Source organism: Aquarana catesbeiana, linkage group LG06 (genome assembly GCF_042186555.1).
Source record: "Aquarana catesbeiana isolate 2022-GZ linkage group LG06, ASM4218655v1, whole genome shotgun sequence".
NCBI classification, from domain to species: domain Eukaryota; kingdom Metazoa; phylum Chordata; class Amphibia; order Anura; family Ranidae; genus Aquarana; species Aquarana catesbeiana.
Genome location: NC_133329.1, coordinates 265,776,029 through 265,802,891, shown reverse-complemented (window position 1 = coordinate 265,802,891; position 26,863 = coordinate 265,776,029). Strand labels below are relative to the sequence as shown.

Genomic DNA, 26,863 nt, shown 5'->3' with positions numbered 1-26,863 from the left:
CATCATCTGCAGATCAAAACTCATCCCTTTAATTTGCGGGATGAATGAAACAAATAGATATGAAAGAAATAGCATTACTTTGCATCTTTCTCTTTGGTATCTGAGGGTTTACACTTGGGCGTTCAGGAAGTGAAAGGGCTGCCATATGCACGACACGCAGAATTGTGTGAACATTGTGCAAACAAAATCACCAACTATAACGTGAAAGTGTGAACAGGGCCTGAAAGGTGTGTCTAATTTTTTTGCCATATGTACGCAACAACTTCTGACTTGATTTCAAGAGCTATGAATTGCTGGCATGTGGTATGTACAACATTCACCCTATATACTTTTTTTGGGCGTGTAGCACACCTTCCATTCTAAACTAGTTAGGCAGCAAATGAGTGACTATTCAGAAATATATTTAGTTCCCATATCCCACAAGACATTTATTCAGTAGCTCCCCAATACACAGGCTTGTTATTGGTCTACTTGTTGCACTTTTATCTCACATCCCCTCTGCAAAGTAGTGCGAGCGAAATACAAAGCCTGGGATAATGTCAGGGCCTGGGATAATGTCCAGTTGGTTCAAATAACTGTGCTGCAGTTTTGTCTTCACCTCTAAGCAATGACATTGTGCTTCCAGCATATTGTATGAATTTGCTCTTACCTAAAACCAGATGTGTCTTCACACTATGGGGTAGAAGATTTACAATACCTCAAGGTAGTAGATCCCTGCAGGAAATGATTTACGTTGACCCACCTGAACACTGCTATGAAATTCTAGGTGGAACAAGAATTCTGATGTCCGAAATATTTTTTTTGAACAAGTTATGTCCCCAACATACCAATATCAATAATATGCCCAGAAAGTAAAAATACAAACACTTTTCTGGACTTCCCAATGCATCCCCCACACAAGAAAAGATAAATGTTAAGTGTATGTTAAGCAGAGATCACTGCAGGTGATGGATGTAGGGACAGCAGCAATCACCGCAGGTAATCACTGGATGCACGGACAGCAGCAATCATGGCAGGTAAATCACTGGATACACAGACAGCAGCAATCATCACAGGTAATCGCTGGATGTAGGGACAGCAGCAATCACCGCAGGTAATCGTTGGATGCACAGACAGCAGCAATTATCGCAGGTAATCGCTGGATGTAGGGACAGCAGCAATCATCACAGGTAATCGCTGGATGCACGGACAGCAGCAATCATCGCAGGTAATCAAAGGATGCACAGACAGCAACAATCATCGCAGGTAATCACTGGATGTAGGGACAGCAGCAATCACCGCAGGTAATCACTGCATGCACGGACAGCAGCAATCATGGCAGGTTATCGCTGGATGCATGGACAGCAGCAATCATCGCAGGTTATCGCTGGATGTAGGCACAGCAGCAATCATCACAGGTAATCACTGGATGCACGGGCAGCAGCAATCATAGCAGGTAATCGCTGGATGCGCGGACAGCAGCAATCACAGCAGGTAATCGCTGGATGCGCGGACAGCAGCAATCACAGCAGGTAATCGCTGGATGTAGGGACAGCAGCAATCACCGCAGGTAATCACTGGATGTAGGGACAGCAGCAATCATCGCAGGTAATCGCTGGATGCACGGATAGCAGCAATCATCACAGGTAATCGCTGGATGTAGGGACAGCAGCAATCATCACAGGTAATCACTGGATGCACGGACAGCAGCAATCATAGCAGGTAATAGCTGGATGCACAGACAGCAGCAATCACCGCAGGTAATCACTGGATGCACAGACAGCAGCAATCACCGCAAGTAATCACTGGATGCACAGACAGCAGCAATCATGGCAGGTTATCGCTGGATGCATGGACAGCAGCAATCATCGCAGGTTATCGCTGGATGTAGGCACAGCAGCAATCATCACAGGTAATCACTGGATGCACGGGCAGCAGCAATCATAGCAGGTAATCGCTGGATGCGCGGACAGCAGCAATCACAGCAGGTAATCGCTGGATGCGCGGACAGCAGCAATCACAGCAGGTAATCGCTGGATGTAGGGACAGCAGCAATCACCGCAGGTAATCACTGGATGTAGGGACAGCAGCAATCATCGCAGGTAATCGTTGGATGTAGGGACAGCAGCAATCACCACAGGTAATCACTGGATGCACAGACAGCAGCAATCATCGCAGGTAATCGCTGGATGTAGGGACAGCAGCAATCATCACAGGTAATCGCTGGATGTAGAGACAGCAGCAATCATCACAGGTAATCACTGGATGCACGGACAGCAGCAATCATCGCAGGTAATCTTGGATGTAGGGACAGCAGCAATCACCGTAGGTAATCACTGGATGCACAGACAGCAGCAATCATCGCAGGTAATCGCTGGATGTAGGGACAGCAGCAATCATCACAGGTTATTGCTGGATGCGCGGACAGCAGCAATCATTGCAGGTAATCGTTGGATGTAGGGACAGCAGCAATCATCACAGGTAATCACTGGATGCACGGACAGCAGCAATCATAGCAGGTAATAGCTGGATGCACAGACAGCAGCAATCACTGCAGGTAATCACTGCATGCACGGACAGCAGCAATCATGGAAGGTAATCGCTGGATGCATGGACAGCAGCATTCATCGCAGGTTATCGCTGGATGTAGGCACAGCAGCAATCATCACAGGTAATCACTGGATGCATGGACAGCAGCAATCATAGCAGGTAATAGCTGGATGCACAGACAGCAGCAATCACCGCAGGTAATCACTGGATGCACAGACAGCAGCAATCACCGCAGGTAATCGCTGGATGTAGGGACAGCAGCAATCATCGCAGGTAATCACTGCATGCACGGACAGCAGCAATCATGGCAGGTAATCGCTGGATGCATGGACAGCAGCAATCATCGCAGGTTATCGCTGGATGCATGGACAGCAGCAATCATCGCAGGTTATCGCTGGATGTAGGCACAGCAGCAATCATCACAGGTAATCACTGGATGCACGGGCAGCAGCAATCATAGCAGGTAATCGCTGGATGCGCGGACAGCAGCAATCACAGCAGGTAATCGCTGGATGCGCGGACAGCAGCAATCACAGCAGGTAATCGCTGGATGTAGGGACAGCAGCAATCACCGCAGGTAATCACTGGATGTAGGGACAGCAGCAATCATCGCAGGTAATCGTTGGATGTAGGGACAGCAGCAATCACCACAGGTAATCACTGGATGCACAGACAGCAGCAATCATCGCAGGTAATCGCTGGATGTAGGGACAGCAGCAATCATCACAGGTAATCGCTGGATGTAGAGACAGCAGCAATCATCACAGGTAATCACTGGATGCACAGACAGCAGCAATCATCGCAGGTAATCGCTGGATGTAGGGACAGCAGCAATCATCACAGGTAATCGCTGGATGTAGAGACAGCAGCAATCATCACAGGTAATCACTGGATGCAGGGACAGCAGCAATCATCGCAGGTAATCTTGGATGTAGGGACAGCAGCAATCATCACAGGTAATCGCTGGATGTAGAGACAGCAGCAATCATCACAGGTAATCGCTGGATGTAGAGACAGCAGCAATCATCGCAGGTAATCACTGGATGCACGGACAGCAGCAATCATCGCAGGTAATCTTGGATGTAGGGACAGCAGCAATCACCGTTAGTAATCACTGGAAGCACAGACAGCAGCAATCATCGCAGGTAATCGCTGGATGTAGGCACAGCAGCAATCATCACAGGTTATTGCTGGATGCGCGGACAGCAGCAATCATTGCAGGTAATCGCTGGATGTAGGGACAGCAGCAATCATCACAGGTAATCACTGGATGCACGGACAGCAGCAATCATAGCAGGTAATAGCTGGATGCACAGACAGCAGCAATCACCGCAGGTAATCACTGGATGCACAGACAGCAGCAATCACTGCAGGTAATCACTGCATGCACGGACAGCAGCAATCATGGCAGGTAATCGCTGGATGCATGGACAGCAGCATTCATCGCAGGTTATCGCTGGATGTAGGCACAGCAGCAATCATCACAGGTAATCACTGGATGCACGGACAGCAGCAATCATCGCAGGTAATCGTTGGATGTAGGGACAGCAGCAATCACCGCAGGTAATCACTGGATGCACAGACAGCAGCAATCATCGCAGGTAATCGCTGGATGTAGGGACAGCAGCAATCATCACAGGTTATCGCTGGATGCGCGGACAGCAGCAATCATTGCAGGTAATCGCTGGATGTAGGCACAGCAGCAATCATCACAGGTAATCACTGGATGCACGGACAGCAGCAATCATAGCAGGTAATAGCTGGATGCACAGACAGCAGCAATCACCGCAGGTAATCACTGGATGCACAGACAGCAGCAATCACCGCAGGTAATCGCTGGATGTAGGGACAGCAGCAATCATCGCAGGTAATCACTGCATGCACGGACAGCAGCAATCATGGCAGGTAATCGCTGGATGCATGGACAGCAGCAATCATCGCAGGTAATCACTGCATGCACGGACAGCAGCAATCATGGCAGGTAATCGCTGGATGCACAGACAGCAGCAATCACCGCAGGTAATCGCTGGATGTAGGGACAGCAGCAATCATCACAGGTTATCGCTGGATGCGCAGACAGCAGCAATCATTGCAGGTAATCGCTGGATGTAGGGACAGCAGCAATCATCGCAGGTAATCACTGGATGTAGGCACAGCAGCAATCATCACAGGTAATCACTGGATGCACGGACAGCAGCAATCATAGCAGGTAATCACTGCATGCACGGACAGCAGCAATCATAGCAGGTAATAGCTGGATGCACAGACAGCAGCAATCATAGCAGGTAATCGCTGGACGTAGGGACAGCAGCAATCATCACAGGTAATCGCTGGATGCTCGGACAGCAGCAATCACCGCAGGTAATCGCTGGATGCATGGACAGCAGGTATTACTACAGGTAATCGTTCGATGTGTGTCAGCAGCGAATAGCTGTGGCCTCCGACGACCTGTCATTATACTGATCGCTAGCTGGATGCACAGACAGCAGCAATCACCGCAGGTAATCACTGCATGCACGGACAGCAGCAATCACCGCAGGTAATCGCTGGATGTAGGGACAGCAGCAATCATCGCAGGTAATCACTGCATGCACGGACAGCAGCAATCATGGCAGGTAATCGCTGGATGCACAGACAGCAGCAATCACCGCAGGTAATCGCTGGATGTAGGGACAGCAGCAATCATCACAGGTTATCGCTGGATGCGCAGACAGCAGCAATCATTGCAGGTAATCGCTGGATGTAGGGACAGCAGCAATCATCGCAGGTAATCACTGGATGTAGGCACAGCAGCAATCATCACAGGTAATCACTGGATGCACGGACAGCAGCAATCATAGCAGGTAATCACTGCATGCACGGACAGCAGCAATCATAGCAGGTAATAGCTGGATGCACAGACAGCAGCAATCATAGCAGGTAATCGCTGGACGTAGGGACAGCAGCAATCATCACAGGTAATCGCTGGATGCTCGGACAGCAGCAATCACCGCAGGTAATCGCTGGATGCATGGACAGCAGGTATTACTACAGGTAATCGTTCGATGTGTGTCAGCAGCGAATAGCTGTGGCCTCCGACGACCTGTCATTATACTGATCGCTAGCTGGATGCACAGACAGCAGCAATCACCGCAGGTAATCACTGCATGCACGGACAGCAGCAATCATAGCAGGTAATAGCTGGATGCACAGACAGCAGCAATCATAGCAGGTAATCACTGCATGCACGGACAGCAGCAATCATGGCAGGTAATCGCTGGATGCATGGACAGCAGCAATCACCGTAGGTAATCACTGCATGCACGGACAGCAGCAATCATGGCAGGTAATCGCTGGATGCATGGACAGCAGCAATCATCGCAGGTTATCGCTGGATGTAGGCACAGCAGCAATCATCACAGGTAATCACTGGATGCACGGACAGCAGCAATCATAGCAGGTAATAGCTGGATGCACAGACAGCAGCAATCATAGCAGGTAATCGCTGGATGCGCGGACAGCAGCAATCATCGCAGGTAATCGCTGGATGTAGGGACAGCAGCAATCATCACAGGTTATCGCTGGATGCGCAGACAGCAGCAATCATTGCATGTAATCGCTGGATGTAGGGACAGCAGCAATCATCGCAGGTAATCACTGGATGCACGGACAGCAGCAATCACCGCAGGTAATCGCTGGATGTAGAGACAGCAGCAATCATCGCAGGTAATCACTGGATGCACGGACAGCAGCAATCATCGCAGGTAATCGCTGGATGTAGGGACAGCAGCAATCATCACAGGTTATCGCTGGATGCGCAGACAGCAGCAATCATCACAGGTAATCACTGGATGTAGGGACAGCAGCAATCATCACAGGTAATCACTGGATGCACGGACAGCAGCAATCATAGCAGGTAATAGCTGGATGCACAGACAGCAGCAATCATAGCAGGTAATCGCTGGACGTAGGGACAGCAGCAATCATCACAGGTAATCGCTGGATGCTCGGACAGCAGCAATCATCACAGGTAATCGCTGGATGCTCGGACAGCAGCAATCATCACAGGTAATCGCTGGATGCTCGGACAGCAGGTATTACTACAGGTAATCGTTCGATGTGTGTCAGCAGCGAATAGCTGTGGCCTCCGACGACCTGTCATTATACTGATCGGAGCCGGTGGCTGCATCTAGCTGCTCAGAGTCACAGCAGGAATTTCTGATTCCTGACACTACAATCCACAGCGACCTAAATCTCTGGTTTGCATGTAGCCATAAAGCATATGTTAGCCCAAAAACAAAAATGTAATATATAGCAGTTTACCAGTTGTTGATGTGCTGATCACATTAGTTTCCATTTTCTGCCCACATGCACATGGACGGCGAGCAGCATAAAATCCCCAGTGCTTTCTGGAGCCCAGGGAGCAGCGTACTGCCACCATGACAAATAAATGGCTATATGCAGCCATGCTCGGGTAAAGAGTCTGCAGAGCCTGCAGGGGACCAGTCTAGGGTGACAACCCTTCTCCTCCATTGATACAGTGCAGTTAGTAAGCATTGTCACCCTAGTACATAAAATGTGTTACTGGCAGGATCATTGAGTGAAATATAAGAAAGACCCATATCAATGGAGAAGCGTTGTCACTCTAGACTGTCCCCTGCAGGTTCTGTGAATTCTCTAACACAGCAGTGCCTACCCACAGGACATAATGAATACGGGTCACAGGATTCAAGGAAGTAATGTGGGGGATCTTCACCAAGTAACATTTACAAGCTTCAAGATCATTCAGAGTAATAGGGGTAGGCTAAAAATAAAATGTAGAAACTAATATATGATTTTATATCTGGATTATAGATACGCTTTAGGCTTTAAAAAAAAAAAAAATGCTGAAAATTTGAAGTAGAACTAAAGGATATTTTTTTTTCATATTGGATAGAGTAAGGGAGGTCACTGCCAGTTTGTTTTTTTTGCCATCTGTGTCCCATTGGGGAGATTTCTCTTTATTTCCTGTTCCATATCTAAAACAAGAAAGGTAAGGAAATCCCTGCAAATGAAAGTGGTAGTAAACTCTGAATTATTATTTTAACCTACAGGTAAGCTTATAATAAAGCTCATCTGTAGGTTAAATGAATATCTCATAAACGTGCACAGTTTAGGAGATATTCTACGGAGCAGCAGCCGGTGACGTCATGGGTATGCCGTTCCTTCAGAGCCTTGTGCTGCAAACAGTGAAATCTACAGTCATTCTAGCACCAGACCTCCTGTGTAAATCTAAAGTGGTAACCTGTAAAAGGCTTTTAAAGCATCGCCTATGGATAGTAACATTTATGCGTATGTCGCTGTTGCACGGGCATGCTCAATTTGAAAGTGTAACATGTTTGGTATCCATTTACTCGGTGTAACATAATCTTTTATATTTTAACAAAAAAATTGGGTTATGTTTTGTTTTTTTGCATTAAAATTCAAAAAATATATAATGTTTGGGGGATTTAAGTAACTTTCTAGCAAAAAATACATATAAAAAAAGTGCCAGAAATGGCCTGGGGGTTAAAGTGGTTGTAAAGTCATAAGGTTTTTATCTTAATGCATTCTTTACATTAAGATAAAAAAACCTTCTTTCTGTAGCAGCCGCCCACAGCACCCCCTAATACTTACCTGAGCCCCATCTCTCTCCAGCGATGTCCACAAGTTCCTTGGCTATCCAGGACTCTCCTCCTGATTGACTGAGACACAGCAGCAGTGCCACTGCTGTCAAACAAAGTCAGTTAGCTAATCAGGAGAGAGAGAGGGGCGGGGCCAATCTGGGGCTCCGTGTCTGTATGGACACAGGAAGCTATGACTTGGCTCAGGTCCCCCCATAGCAAGGGGCCGGGAGCACAGAAGAGGGACCCGAGAAGAGGAGGATCCAGGCTGCTCTGTGCAAAACCATTACACAGGGCAGGCAAGTATAAGATGTTTGTTATTTTTAAAGAAAAAAAAAACTAGAGTTTACAATCACTTTAAGTGGTTAATATTACTTTAACTCTGCAATATAAAAAAAAAATGCAAATGGAATAAACAAAGTTAATTATAATGAAATAACATAACATCTAGAGTCTATTCACACCAGTAATCCGCGCTGAATGTATGGTTCGCTGGGAGGAGCTGTGCCCATGACCTGATCCGCACGCATTGCGCCATTTACTTTTTTTTCCCACCTTTTTTTGTTTTTGTATTTGCTGCTAGAACGTTACTGAAATTTTACAGGTGGGGTGGCATTTCATCCATTTCTATACAATGCAACAGTGTTGTGGATATGGAGTTAAAAGAAAAAAAAAAAAAAAAAAAAAAAAAAAAGTACTGCAGGTGTCCTATCAGAAAGCCGCTCATTAGAAAATGCAACCGAAGCCTACTCCCCATGCGCAATGTGTTCCACACCTTGTGTGTGATGGGTAGCGGCTTTCTGATAGAACGTATTCAGAAGATTTTGACCACACAAGCGGGGCGGGGCTGGCAGCGGCGGGAGCGTGCACCAATTACAATTGTAATACCGAACAGCAGATGACAATTAAAGAGGTTTGTGAACTATTGCAATAGAGAACATTAGAATCTTGCTCCAATTATTTGTTACAGCACCAATTCCAGAGGCACCAATGAGATTGTTCTCTATTGCGATCATTCATAAACCTCTTTAATTGTCATCTGCTGTTCTTAACATGTTCTATCAGAAAGCCCCTACCCATCACACACAATGTGTGGAACGCATTGCGCATGAGCAGTAGGCCGCTACATCGCTTTGGTTGCACTTTCTGATGGGTAGCGGCTTTCTGATAGAACGCGGGCAGTACTTTTTTCAAGCACACACCACCACAACACGGTTGCCCCGTCTTTGCGTTGGGAATGCGCTGGGCAAAACGCAAATGGTGTGAAAGAGTCTTAAAAGCACGCATTTATCCAGTGTCTCCGAAGGAAACAAAACACAAATGAACCACATTCTTTGCTTCCAGTCATGTTTATGGCTCCCACGCTGTATGTTTATACCCACAAAACAGCTTCTTTTCCTTAATCAAAGTAAATGTTCTTCCACATCAGATAAGTTAAAAGGCCTATGGCTAAACAGAGCTGCTATTCATTAGGTCACACATAACATTATTCAACAGCTATAAACAATCATTGGACGCCTAGCACACATGCCACTTTCAATAGGCATTTATTAAAACCTCTGTAATACTTACCACTGAAAATTAAAGTCTTCCACATTCACATAACTAAGGGCCCATTTACACCAGAAATTGCACATAACAGCGCGTTTTTGGCTGCATGTTTACATGCATTTGAAGAGCACTTGATGCGCGCTTGAATGCGTTTTGCATGTATTCTGGGCTGTGTTTGCAGTGCATTTTTCTATATACGTTTTTGGGCTTGGCTTTCTGGGCTTAAAGGGGCGCAGTGCAGTGCGGGTGCGGTGCGTTTGAAGCGCATTTGTAGCGTGTCTGTAGCGCATTCTTTACATTTGAGGTGCAGAAAAATGCAGCATGCTCTACTTTTTTTTTAACTGTTCTGTACTGCACACTATGCCCATAGGATTACCTTGATTTTGGGCTGTCTAAGCAGTTGGAGTGCAGTTCAAAAATGCATCCAACTGCATCCCACTGCGTTCAGTGTAAAAGTGCTCATTCCCACCATGTCCAGTTACCTGCACTTATCTGCATTGGACAAATGCAGGTCACTGCAAGGGCACATAGAAAACCATGGGTTTCAATGTGGCTAGTTCACACATTAATGCATATAAATGAAACACACATAAAAATGCATGCAACTGCGAACTCACATGCGTTTTTCAGCGCATTTTTGTAGCATGGTAGAAAGGACCCTCCAGGATGCAGGTGCTGAATTCTATTGCCCCGTACACACGATCAGATTTTCCAACAACAAAACCGTGGATTTTTTTTCCGAATGATGTTGGCTCACGTAGGACGAGCCTAGAAAAAGGAAGTTCAATAGCCAGCTCAATAGCCTTCTGCAAGATTCAGAGCATGCGTGAACTTTTGTGCGATGGGCTTGTGTACACGCGATTGGACTTTGAGAACCTGCTATCAAACATTTGTGTGCAGAAATTCCGACAGTAAATGTTCGATGGAGCATAAACACGGTCGGACTTTCCGACAACAAGCTCACATCGAACATTTGCCATCAGAAATTCCGATCGTGTGTAGGGGGCATAAGTCTGTTTCACTATGGTCACCTGTTGGTCAGCTGCCACTATTCAGAGCAGATTCAGTGTGCTGGTAATTTACAGAAGAGTCACAACTCTCCATCCTTCTGATTGACAAAGACTATGAAAGTGTTTGAAATGCCCAAAACATCTATGTAGGGAACCAACAACTCACTAAAGCACTCACTAAAAAGGAATACAACCAAGCACTATGTAGACATAAACCTATGTAATAAGAAATGCAGTGGTGGTGCATTAAGGGCACATGGGCACTGCCCCCTCTCTCCAGCCACCCCCTATATGAATAATGGATAGATTCATGCATGAATCTATTCATGGCTGCTGCCGCCGCCGCCACCCACTATTCAGGCGTCCGGCCTCTTTTCGGACGCAGGGCGCCTGAATTACAGCAGCGGGGGGTGTATTTTTGAAGAACCTTATTAGAGCAATAGGCTCTAATAGGCTTTAATAAAGGTGAACTGCAAGCGCAGAGCATTGTGCTCGCAGTTCACCCAAGTGTGTTAGATGGGCACAGTGAGGCTGCGATTGATGGGCACAGTGAGGCTGCAATTGATGGGCACAGTGAGGCTGCAATTGATGGGCACAGTGAGGCTGCAATTGATGGGCACAGCGAGGCTGCAATTGATGGGCACAGCGAGGCTGCAATTGATGGGCACAGCGAGGCTGCAATTGATGGGCACAGCGAGGCTGCAATTGATGGGCACAGCGAGGCTGCAATTGATGGGCACAGCGAGGCTGCAATTGATGGGCACAGCGAGGCTGCAATTGATGGGCACAGCGAGGCTGCAATTGATGGGCACAGCGAGGCTGCAATTGATGGGCACAGCGAGGCTGCAATTGATGGGCACAGCGAGGCTGCAATTGATGGGCACAGCGAGGCTGCAATTGATGGGCACAGCGAGGCTGCAATTGATGGACACAGTGAGGCTGCAATTGATGGACACAGCGAGGCTGCAATTGATGGACACAGCGAGGCTGCAATTGATGGACACAGCGAGGCTGCAATTGATGGACACAGCGAGGCTGCAATTGATGGACACAGCGAGGCTGCAATTGATGGACACAGCGAGGCTGCAATTGATGGACACAGCGAGGCTGCAATTGATGGACACAGCGAGGCTGCTATTGATGGACACAGTGAGGCTGCTATTGATGGACACAGTGAGGCTGCTATTGATGGTTTTTTTTCAGAATTTTTCAGTTTGTTTGCGCCCCCCAAAAATTTTGAGCATCAGCCACCACTGAAGAAATGTATAGCTTTCCATATACTGTATTGGGAGGCTGCCAATCAGGTACAGCAGCTTCCAACTCTCCAGCATGTGTTGTAGAGTACTAGAGGACGGCTTGTGTGGATAGAGGTCACATGACCTGTACATGTCAAGCTGTCCATTGGGGGAGGGGGGTGGAAATGTGTCAACCAGCTCAGTCACAATCTACATATTAAACTCTATATAAACAATAAAAGTTTAGGTTGACATTTGTGTGGGTGGTGCACCTCTTTGCACAGGTACAACAGCCCATTCATGTGAATGCGCTGCTGTACCTCCATTTCCAGCTGGAAAAAAGTCCATGACCCTTTTTTTTTTTTTTTTTTTAACGCAGCTGCATGGAACCACATAGTGCTGTTTTATGAACCCCAAAATCCACCGAATTTTCTGATTTGTGGGGCTGCCAATAAGAATTAATGGTGCCTCCGTGCATCTGCTAAAGAGCAGCGCGTTTTGGCTGCGGGTGCGGGAATGCGTCTGATTTACATACATTCCGGCACCACTGCAGTATGATCTTAGACTAACAGAAAAGTTCACTTATTTAAGGCGGCCATAGACAGCTCGAATCCTGGCTGGTTCAGCAGGAACTGGACGGGATTTGAACAATGTATAGGCATGTTGAATAGACCGATCGATCAACTTGAGTACAACTAGCCTGCCAGATTTTACACACGATTATTGCTAGAAGCTTTTATAACTGCTAGCAATAATCAGTGTATTCTCCTGGCGGGGACGGCTTCCCCAGCCGGAAAAACACAATGGCTCCACGGGTGGGAACCCCCCATCAACACTGAATGTGCTGATGGCGAAATAGAGATATTTTCTTTCTTGCAACCTATGTCTATGGTCGACCTTAATCCCTTTTGGTCACTTAATCAATACTTTTGAAATTGTTTTGTAATACAGTTTGATAAATGCAACAAGTACCTGTTAATCCTGCCAAAAATCCAGTGCTGTCCTGCAGATGGCAGGTTCAGCCAGCCACACAAGTAAACGGCTGTATGCCACCTTTTCGTATAAATGCCTCTAAACATCCAAGTGTATGAAATGTTGTGCATCCACCAAATCTAAGGACTGGTACGCTGCAATATATACATTTTTTGTTTGCAGTTTACATACACTTGTATATCATGCCGGTAGAACTGGAGGTAAGCATTCTTTATGAACTATAAAACTATTTTACAAGGTCACACGTCCACATATACAAGTAAAAAAAAAAAAAATGACAATGTCAAGCAAGCACAGGAAATGTACCCATACAAGTGTGACCCATACAAGTGTGACCCATGCAATAGTACAGAATACAGCAGGAGGAATGACTACTGATGATTTGGAATTCACTTTCAAGCCACAACTTCACCAGGACGCTTACTTGGGTTATACAAATACTACTCAGTAGAACAGCCGCCTTTAGGACACAAGCAATTGAAGAAGACAGGTTCATCTGCATAAAAGCTTCCCCTCTGTTTCTAAGCAACAAATTATGAACAGGTCAAATTTCGCAATCTGAACAGTTTTCCAGTACAAACTACAGTTTCTGTATATGGTCTCGTTCACACAGGCGATGATGCCCATATAACATAAATGGGACTTTTTTCGCAGCGTCCCAACTTCTAGGTGCTGCGTGCAGGTATATATCAAATCACATGGGCTTTCTACTAAAGATGAGCGTACAATCAGATTGTAATGTGTGTGGCAAGGTTTAACCCCAATACTGTTGCCACCTTTCACAAAGTCATTTTACCATCTCATGGAAAAAGGGGTCATTATAGTTAATCAAACATAAAGAAATGTGTGTTCTAGTAAAATAGCCAGCATTGCACCTAAGACACAGATGTTCATCACCAAGGCCAGAGAGTAACTGAAATATACAAGCTACAAGACAGAGAACATAGTGTGCCCACGACTCTCACAGTTTGCTGTCAAGCTATGACACCCTTCATCAATGAGTAAAGGTCTTGTTCCTGCACATACAGCTCTGCCCCATTCCTGTAGTGTTGCTGTAGGAACAGTTTTTAATCTTTTAGCAGCAACATAATAAGCCGAGTATTAAGACTCTGAGCTATTCATTAGCCTGAACCAAAGGGACGTGATTGTGACTTTCCCCAACATTCAAACATTCACTGGAGGTGAAATAATCACTGTCATTTAGCCAGTGGTGGCTGTTGCTCAATTTTTTTTTGGGGGGGGGGGGGGGGCGGCAAACAAACCTGGCCCCCTCACTAACCCAAACCCCGCCCCCTCCCCGTTGCTCGATAGATCGTTGCTTCGCTCGCCCGCACTTCACCTGCCAGCCCCGCACTTACCCCATCCAGGTGGCGGCTTCCCCCCTGCATCTCCTCCCGAGTCCCGGCAGTCACTTCTCCCCCCCCCGGCCAATCGGGTCTTAGAACCCTGAGCCCACCCTTTTTGAAGTCAATTAGAGCTGCTGGCTCTAATTACGTGCTTCAAAAAAAAAACAAACAATGAAATCCATGCGTCCAGTGCCCTGCATGGATATTAGGGGCCAGACGTATGAAATAGGGGGGCTGCGCCCCTGTGCCCCATATGAATGGCCGCCATTGCATTTATCCCTGGTTTACAGACTCGAGTCACAGCCACTTTGAAAAAGGTTCCTGCACTACTTTTTGTGGATTTCATTGTGACTTGCACTGACTTCTGTTAAATGAAGTCACAAGCCGCAGTGAATTTGGAGGTCCAAACCACACTGATCTGTGCTTTAAAATCACGTTGAAGTAGCGTCATATTCGCACTGGTCTCATGCACACAGGACGTTTTCAAAACCCTCCTAGAAGTCTTCCTCCTGGCAGCAACATTTTGACAAAAGAAAAGCCTGATGCTTGTAAATGTGTAACGCATTTAGCTTCATTTCCCCGTATCAAGTGTTTGGGTGTTAATTCATTAAATTGGCCAGAATACATCATTTAATTCTGGCCATCGAAACGAATTAATGCTCAAGCGATAAACGAGCCTAGTGTTAAAAAGCGGTTTGACACGTTTAGATGCGTTTACAAGCGTCAAGTGTCTTTTCTGCCCGAACTCTGCTGCTCCGAGATGCGCCGGCAGAGGGGGTTTTTCTGCCACTAAACGCTGCAAAAAGCCTTTATGTGCATGGACACATAGGCTAACATGCAGGGGATTTTAGAAACAGAAAAAAAATGCCAGACGCCCCTAGAAGCAACTGTAAAAATGTCCAGTGTGCATGAGGCATAAAACACATGTACCTGGAAGAATCACCTGCAGTGAATGCAAACATTTCTGATTTAAAAAGTATGTCCCAAAGTTCACATCCTGAAGAAAATAGCAATGATAAGAACTCTGAGCAAAGCTTTCCTAGCACAGCTTGATCTTCAGTCTTCAAATAAATGTAATCTGCAAATACTGTAGCTGCTGACTTTAAAAAAAAAAAGGACACTTACCTGTCCAAGGATCCAGTGTCGTCCTCACCCAGGCTGGTTCTTTGCCAATCCTCAGGTCCCCAGTGTCGGCATGTTTCCTAAGGGACGCCAGCTGTAAATTTTTGCGGCTTCACAGCCGCTTCCCGCTGCACTTTGTGAATGGTCCCGTAGCCTCCTGATACCTGTGATATGTCCCAGAAGGTTAAAAGTGGGGGGAGAACTTCTACTTTGATCACTTAGGCGGTCTGAGCAGAAGTGGGAGCGGGTACCTACTAAAACTAGGGTGACTAAAACCTACTAAAACCTTTTAGGGTGAAGTTCCGCTTTAACCTCACCCATATATGCGGTACCACAGAGCTGGGATTTAATGCTGGGCTGATGCCTATTTGAGTCTATTGATCTGTACTGGGAGCTCACTTGGCACTCCCAGTACAGTGACCGAGTTGTCACCGCCAACTTCTGATCACAGTTTACAATCGGGAAGCAGGGACAGCAAAGGATTGATACGTTTCACAGTTCTTTCATCAGCCAAACATTCTCTTCATTCAGCAAACAGAGAGACAAATGTGACACCAGAGCTACAGTATATCAGTGGAGATAATCCATGAATTAGTTATCTGAGGTCAGCAATTATACCCAATATCTCCTCCTCTGTGAGAGAACTATAGTTGTAGGGAAACTTAAAGCGGTGTTCTGGCCGCGATTCTTTTTTTTTTTTTAAAGTCAGCAGCTACAAAACACTGTAGCTGCTGACTTTTAATAAGGACACTTTCCTGTCCAGGGAGCCCGCGATGTTGCCCCCCCCCCCCGAGGCCGATCCGTCCATCGGATCGGCTGCCGGCGCCTCCATCTTAACAAAGGGAAACAGGCAGTGGAGCCTTGCGGCTTCACTGCCAGTTTCCTACTGCGCATGTGCGAGTCGCGCTGCGCTTTGTGAATGGCCCCGTTCTTTTCTGGGACATGTATGCAACGGGGCCGCTCGCCGAAGAGGAGGAAGCGCCGTGGAATAAGAAGAGGCAGATTAGGAAGACCCCTAGCAACAGGGGTTTCAGGTAAGTTAAAAAAAAATTGTTTTCAAATTTTTATTTTTTTATTTTTATAAGAATATTAATGCACTTTTTTATTTTAGGGTGGCCCTCCACTTTAAAAAGGGAAGCACAGACCTAGCTGCTCCGAGTTCCAAATGAAAGTTGGCTATACATGTTAAATTTGATTGTGAGTGCTTACACATTATATGCAGTTCATAGCAGTTGGTAAATTACACGTTGGAATCAAATTGTACAATCTTTGCACAATCCAATTTAGGCTCACCATACACATTAAACATGTTAAATTCCCAATCAACCTGTCTCCAATCAAGCATATACTTGTTGGTAGATCTAAAAGGAGATTGTATAATCAAATTGTAACGTGTATGATGAGCTTTGGATTCACCAACAACTCTGTTGTGCAAGATTCACCTAAACAATCCATTCAGTTTATATCCAATCAGATAGGACAACAATTACTACTCGGTCTTTGGTAAATCCAAAGCTGACTAAACACTATACAATTTTGGCTGTACAATCAGACTGAAAAATGTGTGGCCAGCTTTAGATTTGCCAATCACAGAATGTATTACAAGATGTGTGGCTACCTTAAGCCTAGTACACATTACTAGTTTTTTTTTTTTTTTTTTTCGTTCAACCCAGCAGGGCTGAGCAAAATAAAACTGACAGCTTCAGAGGAGCTGCTGTACTATTATTATTATACAGGATTTACCGTATTTATCAGCGTATAACACGCGCCGGCGTATAACACGCACCCCAAGTTTAGGAGGGAATTTTAAGGAAAAAAATCTTTTTAAGGAAAAAAACTTACATTTAAATGCCCTTCAATGCAGCCTTATCAGTGTCCATCTGCAGCCTTGTAGTGTAATTTGCAGCCTTGTCAGTGTCATCTGCAGCCTTGTCAGTGTCATCTGCAGCCTTGTCAGTGTCATCTGCAGCCTTGTCAGTGTCATCTGCAGCCTTGTCAGTGTCATCTGCAGCCTTGTCAGTGTCATTTGCAGCCTTGTCAGTGTCATTTGCAGCCTTGCCCAGTGACACTGCAGACTTGTCAGTTTTTAAATATGGCGCCGCCGAGAGACACAGAGCCGGTCCTTTCGGCGGCTCTCGGCTGCTTTCGGCTCCTCTCGCCGCCGATATACATACGTAGCCAAGTGTACTCGGCTAGGTTCGGCTAGCTCCGCTCACAGTCATGACCAGTCCCTGTGTTATGTCCATCATAGGGCGGGACTGGGCGTGACTGTGCGTGACTGTGAGCGGAGCTAGCCAAACCTAGCCGAGTACAATCGGCTATGTATGTATGCCAGCAGCGCTCGCTCCTCCGCTCACAGTCAGCGGGGGATCGGCGTATATAACACGCACCCGCGATTTTCCCCTGATTTTAAGGGCAAAAAAGTGTGTGTTATACGCCAATAAATACAGTATATAGTGCCAACAGTTTGCGCAGCGCTTTACAACATGAGAGCAGACAGACAGTACAGTTACAATACTAACCATGCAATGTTAGCACAGCGATCTCCCCTGCTGTGTTATGACAGGCGGACGGCCCCCCGCCAGAACACTCCGATCAGCACTCTCAGCCATTGGCTGAGAGCGCTGACCGGGAGCCGATTGGCAGACCTTTTTCAGTCACGCCCCTTCGGCTTCTGAAGGACTGGCTGCAGTACACGGGACAAATGTGGGCCGGTTTCTAATAAACCTGCCAATGCTGCCCGACATTCAGCATGTGTGTACTAGGCTTATGGAAGCTTGCTTGTGAGAACTACAACACACACACACACACATCACTGCAAAGGAAACTTATTGAACTGAATTATTCTATAAAGATAAAGAAAGTTGGTGCCACTGAACAGACATTGAGGGGAAACCTCACTAAAGGGGTCACAGACAGAAATGAAAATGACTGAAGTTATAACACACCATTGTGTCCACACAATATCCACATCATTAAAACATTTAAAAACACAATAACCTTTAGGCTGGGTTCACACTATTGCAAATTGGATGTGGATTTTCCACATCCAATTCGCATGTCAGGAGATTGTGACCGGCTCTCAATGAAGCTGGTTTACACAGTTTCAGGACGGCTGTGAAGCAAATAGCATGAGTCCTCTGCATCTTCTGGTCCATTTCAGGTCCGAATTCAGCCAAAAATTCGGACCTAAATCGTTCCTGAAATGGTGAACGGGGAAGCACCAGACCCCTCCTGTAAGCCGCTCCGCGTGGCAGTGTGAAGCCAACCTTAGCGTCCATTTACATTTGTGCGGTGCGTTATGTCACGCGTTAATGTGCAGAGCGCTAAAGGCAGCCCACTGATATCAATGGGCAACCGACACATAAAAACATCCCAATAATTGTCACCAAATTTTTCCTGCAACACACTATGGCTTTATGCATTGCAGTGCATTGGGGTGCTATTCAAGATAGATGGCAGCACAGTATGTCAGTGCATGTATTATAGCCATAGGCTCCATTCACACTTGTGCAACTTGTCATGCAACTTTGGGACTTGGACAAGTCGCATGACAAGTCGTTGCCCATGGTTTTCCAATGATAACCATTCATATACGTTCGGATTAAAGTTGCAACAACTTCAAAGTAGTTCATGCACTACTTTGGTCCGACTTTCATGCAACTTGAGGACCATAGACTTCCACGTTAACCCTCAAAATTTGCATGAAAGTCATGCCTGAATGTTATACAATGCAACAGTTGTGCGACAGTTGTCCATTATCACTGGTCAAAGCCAAAGTCCTATGCAAGTTGCATCCATCCAATAAATTGACATATAAAGCCAGAGGTTGCCCTCATAAGTTTCATAAAATCTGTGACTTGTGGGTGAGTTCAGAATGCACGATACCACCTAATACTCAAGGCACTGACCAGAGCTAGGGACCTACTGTGGATCCTTTTTCACTTTTTCTTGACTACTGTATTTGTATGCACCGATACACAGACATTCTACAGTTCATGTTTGTAGAGTTTGGATTGCACACTTGTTCTTGCAATGCTTGAGCTACATGTACTGAATGGACATACTATGTATTGCACAGGGCTTTTTTTCTCAAAAAATAGGTGCTGGAACTTAACCACGGCCCCACAAAACCCCTCCCCCTACACACACCCTCCAAATCATATCAAATAGTGGGTGTGTTCAGTCAAATTTCACGAAAACAGTAGGAGGGTCTTAAAGGGGCATTAAATACCAGGATTGCATTACATACAGAGTGCAGAGCTGTCACTTATAAACACAGAAACCAGACTTCCTGTGTTTACAAGTGATTGTGGTGAGCAGGCACCAAAGGGTCTGAGCCAGAGGTGGTGGAACTGAGTTCCACCAAGTTCCCCCCGAAAAAAAGCCCTGGTATTGTATATGGTGATATCTGAGCACCGTTTGCTATGTTTTCTGTGTTCTCTTTGATTTTTGTACTCACGTACAGTATTTTGTGCACAATAAAGTTACCTTAAAAAAAAAAAAGTTGTACCAATCGAAAGCAGCGTCAAAGTTGCACCACAGTTGGTGAAATTTTGGAGTCGTACAAAAGTGAATGAAACCTAAATCAGCACTTAAAGCAAAAAGTCCAAATAATGGTTGCTGCAAAAGAAGAGGTATGGTACTTTTTGAGAAGAGTTTATTTTATTTCCCATAACATTTTCGCAGTACAATCAAAAAATAAAGAAAACCTCTGTAAGCATGCATATAAACATGAAAATATCAAGTTTTGCAAGATTTCCCTTTAGCTCTGGTTCACGCTGCACACCGCATGGTTTACACCCATGCGATCCAGTTCAGGCAAATGCACTGTGCTTTGCAACCTGCTTTTGGGGTGCTTTTGGGGTGCCTTAAACTTTTGACCCCAGCAGCAGATCACATGAAAACAGTGCAATTCCTGTGCGTTTCCTGCATCGCATTAGTGTCAACCATGGCTCAAAAGTAATCATATTGATACAGAGGCAGCCATTGCTGAACTCTCCTTCTGAAACTACTACCTTGGCAGACATACTAATCCAATATATTCAGTATTTTCACCGACTGAAAACAAGTACAGTAAAACCTTGGATTGCGAGCATAATTTGTTCCAGAAACATACTTCTAATCCAAAGCACTTGTATATCAAAGCAAATTTCCCCATAAGAAATAATGATTTGTTCTACAACCATTTATTCATAGGTCCTTCAGTTTATAGTCGGTATAAAAAGATTATAGCAATGTGACCAGATTGTGTAACCATAAAATGTCCATCCACAAATGGAAGCCTCCACAAGGGGGTTAGAAGCAAAATCCAGCAGGTGCTACAAAAGTATAAAAGAGAAGAGAGGCGCCTCTAAATGTAGCAATATGTTCTAAATGTTATACCTTCATTAATTGTAACCATATTATTACACTTAGAGACGCCTCTCTTCTCTTTTATACTCAGTTGTGACATGACGCTACTTGTATAGACATCACTTGTATATCAAAGTCAAAATTTATTAAAAAAATTTTGCTCGTCTTGCAAAACACTCTCAAATCGAGTTACTCTCAAACCAAGGTTTTACTGTGTACAAGTTTCAGCTTTCCTTGAGATTCCTGATCTGCATGCTTGTTCCAGATCAGTAAATTGGAAAGTACCCCAGCCACAGACAATCATACATGGCCACCTCCGTATTCCTTTCCGTACGGACTAGACCCTCTCCAATACATCTGCAATATATTACAAAGCTAATAAAAGAGCAATACTTACTTTGCTACAATACAGCATCCATAGCTCATAGAGTCTCTCCCGGGATGCCATCCCGTGACCTCTGCTCAGAGCTTTCTCAGACAAATCTATTTCAGAACCAGTTCCTCCACATTGTTTAGAGAGTTTTATCCTCAGCCCTTCACATGTACTATGTTGCCGATGATGTACTCCCACCAAACAAACAAATAAGCAAGTTGTGCTTAGATCAAACCAGCAGAAAACCAGCTCAGCAGGACTTGGACATGCTTAGCGAAGCTAGCATTCTATTGTAATCCTCATATGGGTGGGCACAAACAGATCACTGAAACACAGGTAGTCCAGAGCTTCTCAAAATAAAATTAATTTATTGCCCTTGCATCGGATTCCAAAAGGTCTTCATAGGGCTCAGTGTTAGGTGATGTCACATGCATTGTCCGCTGATAAAACTTTTGGCACACACATCAGGAAGTTCTGTTAGTCTATGTGGGGAGGACTATTAGACACCTGGGTGCTGAGTCACCTAAAAGAAAAGAAAACAATTCCATTAAATAAAAAAACAACCAAAGAAGGAAAAAGGGACAGGAACACACAACTTTTACTCCCCTAAGTAAACAGTGTCTGCAGATGTATGTTCTTAACACACTTGAGTGTGAGAAGAGGGGAAATGTCAGCTACCATCAGTATTTAAATAACCAGCAGTTCCGCAATATAATTATTTGGTTAACCACTTACCGACCGCCGCACCACTATATACGTCCTGATTTTGAAAAGGGATATCTCGATAATGGCAGCAGCTGCTGTCTCAACCGCGGTATCCATCTCTTCAGGCGGCGGTTCGGTTAAGGATAATGGTGGACTCTCCCGCGCCCTCCGACGCTTACCGGAGCCATCGGCAGTGGCAGAGGCGATCAGGTCCTATCCATGGCCGGATATGGAGATGAGTGAGGGGAAGATGGCCCCCACCCGTCTCCATACCATAGCAGGGCGTAAGCGACGTCAAAACGTCACTTCCGCCCATACGTCTTAAGGCACATTTTTTTGTTGTCATTTTTTTCAAATTGACAAAATATTTTTTTTTCTTTTATTGAATTTAAGTCCAAATATGAGATCTGAGGACTTTTTGACCCCAGATCTCATATTTAAGAGGTCCTGCTTTCTTCTATTACAAGGGATGTTTACATTCCTTGTAATAGGAATAAAAGTGACCCAATTTTTTTTTTTTTTTTTTTAAAACAGTGTAAAAATAAATGAAAAAAACATTTTTTTAAAGCACCCCGTCTCAAACGCATACGTGAGTAGCGCTCGCATATGAAAACGGTGGTCAAACCACACATGTGAGGTATCGCCGTGATCATTAGAGCGAGAGCAATAATTCTAGCCCTAGACCTCCTCTGTAACTCAAAACATGCAACCTGTAGAATTTTTTAAACGTTGCTTATGGAGATTTTTAAGGGTAAAAGTTTGCCGCCATTCCACAAGTGGGCGCAATTTTGAAGCGTGACATGTTGGGTATCAATTTACTCAGAGTAACATTATCTTTCACAATATAAAAAAATTGGGCAAACTTTACCATTTTCTAATTTTTTTATTCAAAAAAGTGAATTTTTTCCCCAAAAAAGTGTGCTTGTAATACCGCTGCGCAAATATGGTGTGACAAAAAGTATTGCAATGACCGCCATTTTATTCTCTAGGGTGTTAGAAAAAAAATGTATAACGTTTGGGGGTTCTAAGTAATTTTCCAACAAAAAAATGTGTTTTTAACTTGTAAACACAGTCTAAAAAAGAGGCCTGGTCTTTAAGTGGTTAAAAAAGGTAATAGGTAAAACTTTTTTTTTCATTTTGGATAGCGTAAGTGGTTTATATATGGTAGTCACAAGGGAAGTGGAAAACAATAGTGTTTGACATACATAAACACCTGAAAATCAATACCCAAGGACTGCTATATATAATGGCACTTGCATATTGCTGTGTAATAATGTGTTGTTTAAAGTGCCATTAAACCCAAATCATCACAAAATGTCAATACATGTTAGTGTCATACTCTCTCAGTCACTAAAGCATTTGCTTTCTGTAGACTGCAAAAATCCTAGATCCTGTTGTTCACTGTCCCTCCCTCCTTGTCTGTGTCCCTGCTGCTGCCCAAGGTTGTGTAGACCAGCTGTTGACATCTACTGAGCATGCTCCAGTTTCAGTTCCCTTCTAAGCAGTACATTTGTTCCTTTTTCTTATTTGTGCAGCTATACTGTACAGTCACATGGGTGGGTGTATACACAGTGGTAAATGACACTCCATCTCCCTCCCTCCTTCTCCATGTCCTCATATCTAAACACTATGGGGAGTGATATAAGATGGCGGGTTCATATACCGCCAAGTCCTAGGACATAGACACAGGCTGGAGGGGTGACACAGCCTGTGATTGGCAGAACCTCCTCCAGATATCTTTACGGTGAAGAAAGCTATTGTCAGTTAATATAAACTCCATCTACACCATGTTATTGCAAAAAAAAAAAAAAAACATTTGCTTTGAAATATAGATTTGTATGAAGCTTTAAAACAATTTGCTGCTATTATTTATTTTCTCAATTCTGAAAGCCTTTATGTCATGTGAGTGACCAACACCAATCAATGCTGGGCAGACACAGATTCACACATCAGCACAGTAGGGCTGGGAAAAAAATGGATTTGAATCGAGTTGAGAGGTCAATTCGATTAAAATTTTCAGCAAAATCGTTTTTTTCTTTTTCACCAGGACACCGCGCCGGTCCTGAGGAGCTGCGGGCAGGAGTTTTTAGTTGAGGCCGCGGCTTCGGCCTAGTCCGCGAGGCCGGACGCCGTGGACTAGGCCGAAGCTGCGGCCTCACCTAAAAACTCCTGCCCGCAGCTCCTCAGGATCGGTGCGGTGTCCATCAAAAAAAAAAAAAAAAAAACTCGATTCGAATCGTGAATCGTTTTTTTTTTTTTTTTTTTTTTTTAAATATCGCAGATTTTTTGGGGGAGAAAATTGCCCAGCTCTACAGCACAGTACTAGAAACTCCTCCCTCAGAACTTTCCCCGAGGACAGAAAAGACCCAGGAAACGTCATGTGAACTCTGAATAGCAATCATTAAATAGGGTATTCGGATGATTTTTTTTATATTAAGTTAAATACAGTGGCATGATCTTTATACTTAAATAGAAGGGATGATGGCAATTAAAGTGGTTGTAAACCTCTAGGCCCCTTTCAGACCTGCGGATCCGTATTTAGCCATCCGCTTACTCAGCGAGGATCACTCCGTTGATCCCCGCTGAGCCGGCGTATGACAAGTCCGTCTCTGTCAGTCTGTGTAGGGACGGACCTGTCAGAGAGACCGCTCTCCTCTATGGGGGGTGGGGGGTGAGATGATTACGGACCTCCTGTCCATTTTCATCCGCTCCGTTCCGCCAGACGGATTGAAAATAGGACATCCATCTATCTGGATTTTGCGAAGCGGATCGAATGTCAGCGGACATGTCACCGCTGACATCCGTCGCTCCATAGAGATGTATGGAGCGACCGTTCAGATCTGCCTGTCAGTTTTTGCAGATCTGAACTGTCCGCACGTGTGAAAGGGGCCTAACATATACCCACATATACCCAGTGACGGGACTGGCCTCAGGTGATACACAGAAATGTAACAAATCCTGCTACATAAATTGTACTGGTCTATCTGCAGTCTTCCCTACATCTGTTCAAAGTGTTAAATTCTAAAGCTTGTCTGAGAGTTCAGAAAAAAGGGGGCGGAGAGGTAGCTGAAGTCGCAATCTGCAGAGCTCAGTGAGGAGAGCTCTGACAGCTGATTGGAGGGAAGGGACACACCCCCCTCCACACAGCACACAGGAACAGAGCTGAGGCTGTCAATCAGCTAGAGCTCCCTCCCCTGTCACCTTTTTTATCTTGGTGTCAGGAAAACTTGTCAGAAGTGATTCGTGCTGATAGCAGAGGAATGAAGCAGAAGACATAAAATGATACTCAGTGCTCTTAGCGGAGACAAGTACACACTATTGAGGGATGTGCTTTGTTCGTATTTCGTGTCTGAGGTTTACAACTGCTTTAGACATTGTATGTTGAGTGTCACTTTAAGAAATGATTTGGCGGTTTACCACCCTCTCTCCAACAACGCCTGTTCACCTAATAATCTATTATTCCAAACTTTCTGACTGTATGCTCTTCTAGCCAGAACTCTTGCTGTGTTTTCTATATCTGGGTAAGCTATAATGATGTCTGTACAGCCTCATCTCACTTTATACAGAACAGTGACTGCTACTAAAACATTTTGCATAGCACTGTATCACTTTCTAATATTTTACTAGTATTAGAGCTTCCAAATGCAAAACATACAGCAGTTCTGTCTCCTTGCCTATTTTCAGGATAATAATGGTCAATTAACTTTTTTATTACTTGCCTCTAGTCTTAAATTTGCAGAAACAAAAAAAAAAAAAAAAAAAAAAAAAGGAAAGCAGAATTCTTATTTGCGCTCATAAGCTGGCACCGATGTTGTTAATGGCAAACGTCCAAGCAGAGGGATAAGAAGAATTTGCTGCATCCAGAGAGACAGAGATATGCAACAGGGCAGATTCCTTTGCATCAGCTGTAAGCATGGCAGGCAGGGAACAATCCCAGCATGTGACTTTCATCTTTAACTCATTCATGGACAGATGGCACGGCTGGAGTAATTATTATTAATATTATCAGAGGTAATTAAAATATCCATGACATGTAAAAATCTTCAACAATGCTATTTTCCACATTCAGATGACAGTACACAGGTCATACTCAAGATGGAATTTGGGGATTATGCTAAACTACTTCTATTCTTTTATGCATTTTTCCTCAATGTCTAGCAAAAGCCATCACTCAGTGTTTAAATCATATCTATATTGGTCAGGAGGGCATTTATTGAGGCTAAAAAGGCAGATTAAGGGCTGTCAGTGAATATCAGTCAGTGGAAAAAAGGACCCCAGGGAAATAATATGAATAGCCAATCTGGAATTATACTGTACTGGAAAGAATGGACAAAGTGTGCATTGGGTTTATTATTGATGCTAAAGAAGCAATAGTTATAAACATATTAAAAAGAAGGTTGTTTGCAAGTGCATAGATGAGGCCAGCTGCCCTCCCTTTGACAAGAAAAAGACACTTCATATAGACTGTAAGAACACAATGCAACAAGGATCATTGCCACATTTTACACTGGTAACCTGCACTTCATATAGTCTTGAAGCCTAGATCAAATGAGCAACAACTTCACTTTTCTATGCTCCAGTCTTTAGGCTCCTTTCACATCTTGGCGTCCCGGATCGTTGGCAGAATCGTCCCAGATCATGGGCAGAATCGCCGCGATTCTACCCACGATCCCAAATTATGGCAAATCGCGGGACGCCAGTGTAACCTACGTCACTTCCAACGGCACCCCCCGATCTTGGCGCATTTTGCCATGATTGTTGCCCGGCGAATGTTGCCCAAAAGAATCACACCGATTCTGCCGGTGATCCGGGATGCCAAGATGTGAATGGAGCCTAATGCTGGCCATACACTATACGAAAAATAAGCCAAAATTCGGTCATTTAGACAGTTCGTTCATTTTTCGTCCAGTTAATGGGCACAAAATCGATAACCATTGGGACATTTTTGAGCTGAAAAAACGAAGGACAAGTTTGAAAATTTTCTGCCGAACGAACGATAAATTGTAAGGTTAATGTGTTTCCT

At 44.8% G+C, this 26,863-nt stretch overlaps 1 protein-coding gene across 6 annotated transcripts in view; it reads right to left on the bottom strand.

Moving 5' to 3' along the window:
* Positions 1-26,863, bottom strand: part of NBEAL1 (neurobeachin like 1) — a 371,002-nt gene that overhangs the window by 333,355 nt on the left and 10,784 nt on the right. For all 6 annotated transcript variants that reach the window (XR_012244983.1, XM_073633306.1, XM_073633307.1 and 3 more), the window contains exon 2: positions 21,160-21,658. Coding sequence is in view for 5 of the 6 variants with exons in the window: in XM_073633306.1 (XP_073489407.1) it covers positions 21,160-21,210 (51 nt within the window). In the remaining variant the exon portion in view is untranslated. The remainder of the gene's footprint in view (positions 1-21,159; positions 21,659-26,863) is intronic.